Source organism: Sinocyclocheilus anshuiensis, unplaced genomic scaffold (assembly GCF_001515605.1).
Source record: "Sinocyclocheilus anshuiensis isolate Anshui unplaced genomic scaffold, SAMN03320099.WGS_v1.1 scaffold1114, whole genome shotgun sequence".
Classification (NCBI taxonomy): Eukaryota; Metazoa; Chordata; class Actinopteri; order Cypriniformes; family Cyprinidae; genus Sinocyclocheilus; species Sinocyclocheilus anshuiensis.
In genome coordinates, this window is record NW_015540838.1 from 555599 (window position 1) to 563493 (window position 7895).

Below are 7895 nucleotides of genomic sequence, written 5' to 3' on the forward strand. Positions count from 1 at the left end.
ACAATATTTCATATTACAGTAAAGTGTAGTAGCTTTTTTAAGTTTCTGAAATATCCTATAATTGTAACACTCAGAGGTAACTTGAACTCTATACTTTATGAAAGGAAAGGAAAACAAATCTGGCGGAGTTAAAAACAAACATTGGCCCTCCAGGAGCGGGACTGAGAACCCTGACTAGATCTTCACATTAATTGAATGTGATTTATCAACACCATCTTTAAATTTGCAACATCTGTTGTAAATATATGTATAGGCCTATGTTTAAATATATACATTTACTGTAATATGAAATATTGTTACTGAAAAGTGTTATAACATAATCAAACTGTTAGTCTAAATGCATTTAGGACAAATAGCATTTAAATGATCATTATGCTACCATTTCTGCTTGGACATGTTACACATATCAAATCAATTTGTGTTATACATTTTCATTTTCATTCCGCAACTTATAAAGCGTTCAAATTTGCATGCAATTTACATATTAAGACTACTGTTGGAAATGGCAAATGTAAATTATATAATTTAATTTTGATTTTACTTTTGCACCAAACTTTGCACGTATGGGTAATGGAAAATGTAAATTTAAATACAGAAATACAATGCCATTTTGAATATTGGGTTGCCATTTTGAATATTGCATTGCCATTTTGCATATTGCATTTTAAATTGAATTTCGCTACCTATATGCTTCCATACTGCTTATAGGTTTAGCAGACCTGCAGGAAATACTATACATTTTCCTGCTTTAGCCAATGACATTTCAGGTTTTCCAATAGAACAACACACTTTAAATATGAAGATTATCATTTAAAATTCACAGAGGCATTCATCAATCTAAATGTTGGCAGAAAGACAAGATACACAAAATACTACAATTCAAACGTTTACAGTACAGTACAGTAAAAACAATCATATTGTAAAAAAATATATATCATAATTTAATATAAAAAAAAAAAAAGTAGTTTATTCCTGTGATGGCAAAGCTGAATTGGCAGCCATTACTCTTCAGTGTCACATGATTCTAACTCTAATATGCTAATTAGGTGCTCAAGAAACATTTCTTATAATCAATGATGAAAATAGTTGTGCTGCTTAATATTTTTGTGGAGCGTGATACATTTTTTCCCGGGGTTCTGCAATGAATAGAAAGTTCAAAAGAAGCATTTATTTGAAACAGAAATCTTTTGTAACATTAAATGTCTTGACTGTACATAAATGTCTTTACTGTCACTTTTGATCAATTTAATGCATCTTTGCTGAATAAAATATTTCTATCAAAAACTTACTAAGCTCAAACTTTTGATTGGTAGTGTACACAGAAAATTGACTTAATTTGTCTCAAATATATTTGTTGCCTCATTTTATATCACAGTATTGTTAAATTCTTGATTCTGATTGGCTGACAAACCTTCACAGGCTGTTGATTCATCTTTAGTGATTGACTGTCAACACTTTTTACATTTGTGACATTTTAATAATAATTTGTCAACAGTCACTTTCTGGATTTTGTCAGACATGCCACAGAATATTCTAATGCCTGCTAAACACAAATAAATGCGTTTCCAAGTAGCAAAGTCTTCCCTGCTGTCAAATGTTTCCATTTTCGTCAAAGTGACCGTGGCTACATGTCTCAGATTAGTATTGAGAACAAGCAACATGCTGAGATGGCTTGACCACTGGCTCATGTTTCTGGCTTTGCCCTTGGCACATAGATCTAACATTGTGTTTCAACACACTGAGGTTAAAGCCATTTCAGAGACTGGAAAGCAGTTTTTGCCAGACTGTGGCACCTGACTTGTAAAGAAATAATCAGACTATTAATTGGGAAAGCAGAAAAGCAAATTCAACATGTCTAGTGGCAAACTTTTGTTAAAGTCCAGTACCTTCAGTCATTGTTTGGAAGTACATCTTCCCACTTAATCGTCCAAAGCCCGCCACTGTTCTGGCCCGCACCTGGAAGACGTAGATGGTCTCTGGCTTCAGGCCCCAGATAACCGCTGTATTAGTCTGACTCCGCAGTAGAGTGGAGTTCGACTCTGCCATATTCTAGATTTGAAACAAAGATCAGAAATCAACTCAACTCAACTCAAACTTTATTTATAAAGCACTTTCAACACCACGACTCAAACTTTATTTATAATTATGCTAATGCAACAATTTTTGTTATTTTTTGTTATAATTTAATTTCATTGCACATAGTTAATTTAAATTAGCACAATGGAAATTTACTTAATACACTTTGTTGGGACTATATTAGCCATTTCATTATCATAACGGGATGTACAGAAATCCAGAACTTCACAGACACATTGGAAATTGATTTGAGTGTTATGTGTTAAACTAACATCACCTATTCATGTAGTGTATTTAATGTAGTTCTTCATTAAAGTAAAATCCCTTCATTTAGGGATCACAGGCCCTTAATGTGGCCTGAGCTCAAATTCCACTCTTAATTAATCTTAATTTAAGCTTGTTTAAGAGCATAACTAATTTATCCCAAAATATTATTATTATTAAAAGTCTGGCAGCTGAGTTCTGGACAAGCTGCAAACGAGAGAGATCACATACAACAAAATCCATACAGAAGCAATTAAAGTCATGTTTAGAATAATAAAATGGTCCACATTTTAGAAGAAATGTCAATGATTCAGTTTAATTTCTTTTGGTTTTGCTGCTTGACCAATTTAGTTAATTATAATTATGCTAATGCAACAATTTTTGAACGTTTTTTTTTGTTACAATTTAATTTCATTGCACATAGTTAATTTAAATTAGCACAATGGAAATTTACTTAATACACTTTGTTGGGACTATATTAGCCATTTCATTATCATAACGGGATGTACAGAAATCCAGAACTTCACAGACACATTGGAAATTGATTTGAGTGTTATGTGTTAAACTAACATCACCTATTCATGTAGTGTATTTAATGTAGTTCTTCATTAAAGTAAAATCCCTTCATTTAGGGATCACAGGCCCTTAATGTGGCCTGAGCTCAAATTCCACTCTTAATTAATCTTAATTTAAGCTTGTTTAAGAGCATAACTAATTTATCCCAAAATATTATTATTATTTATTGAAAGGGATTTTTTGAAGTTCACTCCAATTAAACTTCATTGAATGTTTCTATTTTTTGAGGGAATAGCTGGACAATTTTCAGTATGTTTGTATTTGATGAATTATTACCTTCTCATAATATTGCAGCTCATAGTCCAAAATGACTCCATTGGGCTGGTCTGGCTGGGACCAGGACAGTGTGATACTGTCCACGGTTCGACTGGCCTGAGGCATGATTGACACAGCAGATGGAGCTGTAGAGAGGGTGATAAAAAAAAGGTAACAATTAAATGAGAAATAAACATAGCTGGATACATAACGTGTAGGAGTTCATCTGAGAATCTTTTCATGAAAAATAAGATCATAATAAAGATGACATTAGAGAGGTTCTCAATCCTGAATGAGTTTAGATCACCACACAGAATCTCAGCCAAGCCAAGGCCCTTCAGTATAAAAAATGTTTTCATTAAGAACATTAAAATGAATACATTGCATAATCCTTAATAAATCGTTAGAAACTATTAATTAATTCAAATTAATCATGAAAATCCCATGTTTGTATGTTCCATATACAAATTTATATTTTTATTCAGCAAAGATGCATTTAATTGGTCAGAAATGACAGTAAAGACTGTTCTAATGCTACAAAAGATGTCTATTTCAAATAAATTCAGTTCTTTTGAACTTTATTCATCAATGAGTCCTGAAAAAGTATCAGTTTTCACAAAAATATTAATCAACACAACTGTTTTCAACATTGGTAATAATAAGAAAGGTTTATTGAGCATCAAATCAGCATATTAGAATGATTTCTAAAGGATCATGTGACACTGAGCACTGGACTGCTGAAAATTCAGCTTTTCTATCCCAGGAATAAACTGCATTTTAAAATATATTAAAATAGAAAAAAAAGTCATTTTAAATTTGTAATGATATTTCATAATATTACTGGTTTTATTGTATTTTTGATCAAATAAAAGTTGACTTGATGGGCATATAAGGGGATTCTTTCAAAAACATTTTTTAAAATACAACAGCATTTCCAACAAAGATCAGCTATAATGTCTATAGTTCTGGAGCTCCCATGTTAACTGGCCACTGCGTTGTACTCACAGTTCTCTGGCACCCGTGCAGTTTTGGATATAGAGGAGCCATTATATCAACTGCAGCTTCAGGCTGACTACTAAAACAAAGACCCTGGAAGCCCATGTAACACTTCACTATCATTTACAAGCTTAAAGAAGCAAAAAGCTGGCAAACACTATAGCTGCTGGTAAAACTGCACTTATGGTTTAAAGATCAAACAAATCACAGTGCCTTAAATCCAATCAATGCCTTAAACAGGGTTCAGCTGGAGCAGCGGGGTGGCAGAGTATTTGAGGTTTGCTCCTGGCATGCTTGCTTGGGTTTGTAGGGAGGAAAGTGATTCTGTTTATATGCCAATAGGTAAGACAATATCTGAGCATTTTAAGACCATTTTAATCTTTTTTCAAAATAAATTGGTCAAATAAACGACACTGATACTCTTTCACGTGTGCCATCTCTGTATAATTACAGCTGTTAAGCCCAAAGACAGACGTTTTATACATTACACATATTTATAGTTGGCATATAGTTGATGGTTGACCGCTCAGAGAGTTCGAGGCCTCAGGTTGTTATACTTTCTCTGTTACCGATCAGAGCTCAGGAATATTAAGCGCACAATGTTGTGTAAAAAATATGTCTTGTGCTATTTAGTTTCTCTGTAAACTTCGATCCTGAGCTTTGATTAAGTGTTTTTCCATGCACTAGTTTCAATGGGCAGAACAGGCCCCGTGTCTTGATTTACTGCACTGAATGATGGGATGGTGTGTGAGAAGGATGGGATTGTTGAGGAGTTGAGCATGCCATTGTGTATGTTGGAGAGATTCATCCAAACAACACTAGAAAAGACAGATGTGATTAGACTAACACTCCAAATAGGAAGATGAACCATTTCAAACAATCACAAAATTCAATTCCTCAGGCGCATGTAACTTTTTAACCCCCATAATTTGTTGTTGATGACAGGACTACACACTCTGGGAAAATATTACAGACAAGCCAAAGTCATATTCATCCGTCATTTACTCACACTTGTGTCTTTTGAAACCTGTATAGACTTGCTTTCTTAAGCGAAAACAAAACAAAACAAAAAACAGAAGTTTCATGAAATGTTCAAGCTGCTCTTTTCCCAAGCAATGGAAAATGATTGGTGACCAGCAAGATTTTCAACAAAAATTTCAGTCTTTCCCTCACACAAACAATCATATGGCTTAAGAAGACTTGGCATGTAGTGCACAAGTTATATGGACCACGTTTATGGTATTTTTTTGGTCTTTTTGAAGCCTTTTCATTCCTATGATGGCAAAGCTGAATTTTCAGACTTCAGTGTAACATGATCCTTCAGAAATCATTCTTATATGCTGATTTGGTGCTCAAGAAATATTTCTTATTATCATTAATGTTGAAAACAGTTGTGCTGCTTAATATTTTTGTGGAAACGGTGATTCAATTCTTCGATATACATAACAGCAAATAACATTTGTTGATTTGCTGTAAATACCATTTATTTGAAAAATATTTTAGAACATTATAAATATCTTTACATCACATTTGATCAATTTAATGTGTCCTTGCTGAATTAAAATATAAATTTCTTACAAAAGAAAAAAAAAACTCTTTCTGACTCCAAACTTTTGAATAGTAGTGTATATAAAACTCATGGAATGGAATGGCAACAACAAAACAACAACAAAATGCTATTAGCATTTGAATCTTGTTTATTCTAAGCAGCCATGGTTTCTTTAGCCGAGTTTTCAAGGAAATGCAGTTTTCTAAAGTTCAAGAAACTCCAGAATGCCTGGAGAGAATCCACCACAGGTATGCGTCCATAAAATACAGCAAGTCATTATATATGAAAATAAGTTATTTTGGTTTGATGAGGTGATCGGTTTTCCAAAGAGTCTGCAGTAAGTGGTACTTCATCATTCCGCTGCTCTCTTTGACTGCAATTTATGAGAAATACAAGTAGTACTCTCTCAGTGAAAAACATAAATTCATATGTCCTTGCGGTATTCTGGATGAGAATAAGAGGGACAGATTACGAGCATTTCCATCTGAAATGGATCTCAGAATCATTCTTTTCTCCACAAGAATTTCCACTGTGTCAAATGACAAAGTAATTTCCTAGTTGATCGCAGCTTAAAACAAAGTATTAAAGACTTGAAAACATTAATGGGAATACCTATAGGCCTAATGGAGGATGAATTTTAAAATGGAGGTTCTTATGGTATTAAGAAACATGATTTTTATTTTTTTTTACTCTCGAAATTCCTTCCCTGAGGCTAAATATCCATTTTTAATAATAATAATAATAACAGATTTTCTTACACCGTTTTTCCTTATTTGATGCACATAACATGTATTTTCTAAAAACCATTAGCAAGTTTCTCAGAGCAACATTATTAATAAATCCCTGAGTGCTGTGTAAACCCGTAGCTGTTGAGCTCAGGCTTGGGCTTTGGCTGAGCAGCCGGTCCTGGGCATTGTCCCTCTCTCTGTGTTTGGGGGCGGGGGGGATGCGGGTGGTGTGAGCTGGATTTTTGTCTTTTAATGGCAGAAGTGAAGCGGTAATGTGGACTGACAGGCACACCGGTGGAGCCCCAGCCTCCAGTGATAGGGCCAGCGAGTTCACTGCAGCACAGCCGGGGGCACGGCTCTCATTAAAATGCTCTATTAAACACTCTTATGTTCCTTTTGAACTGGCTCTTTTTGACTGGTATTTAAAATCCCTGTACAAAGCAATATGACGAGTGTTGTGGACTAGCTTTCAGTTCTCAGATAAAAATTGAGGGAACATGAGAAATCTGATCAGGTGAAGATAAAAAGATGCAAACACATCACTTTCATGATGGTGTCCTATAAAACTGAAGACACTCAAGCAGCTTTCTGTTGGGGGAAAAAAAAACTTGGCAACATGAACTGAGATTCGCAGAGATACTAGTGTTTAACTACAATCTGGTGATGTACAAAATTGTACATTTTCAAAACCAAGCCAGTGGGTTGCCTGAATAGGCAGCTAGTCAACTAATTGTTTTAAAAAGGCTGTAAAAAGTTACGCTGGTTTTGGCATCAACTGATTACAATTAGACACATTTCTTAGGTGGTGTTTCTTGCATAAAAATGTAAATAAATAAAATAAAATAAAATAAAATAAAAGTAAAAATGTACCAAATTTGATAGTATTACTGTTTTATTCTAAATACAAGTTGGAAATTATTATGTAAGAGTATAATTATAATTACATATTTTCCAGATACATTCCAGATATTTCAAAAATGTTTTTCATTAATTAAAAAAATAAATAAACAAAAATACACACACACACACACACACATATTTTTTTATTAATTGTAATAATATATATTAATATATAATAATATATAATATATAGTATAATACAGTATAATACCATAGCAATATAAAATGAAATAAACTATTAAATATATTATATTCTATAATATAAAAAAATAATTATATTATACTAATATATTATAATATATTAAATATTTTGTTTTATACATATTTTATACATATACTATTTATGTATTATATAAAATATAAACTGCTTTTTACACATTTAAATATTTACCTACTTTAATATTTTAGGAAAAGGATAAACATTTTTAAAGGGGTCATATGATGCGATTTCAAGTTTTCCTTTCTCTTTGGAGTGTTACATGCTGTTCGTGAATAGATAAGATCCCTAAAGTTGCAAAGACTAAAGTCTCAAACCCAAAGAGATATTCTTA

General features: G+C 32.9%; 1 protein-coding gene across 2 annotated transcripts in view; it reads right to left on the reverse strand.

Annotated features, from left to right (window-relative positions):
- The window catches only part of LOC107687404 (ephrin type-B receptor 2-like), a 69503-nt gene that overhangs the window by 7250 nt on the left and 54358 nt on the right, over window positions 1-7895 (reverse strand). For both annotated transcript variants that reach the window (XM_016484723.1, XM_016484722.1), the window contains exons 6-7: window positions 3193-3317; window positions 1887-2049 (exon numbers count right to left, since the gene is read on the reverse strand). In XM_016484723.1, coding sequence (XP_016340209.1) covers window positions 1887-2049; window positions 3193-3317 — 288 coding nt within the window. The remainder of the gene's footprint in view (window positions 1-1886; window positions 2050-3192; window positions 3318-7895) is intronic.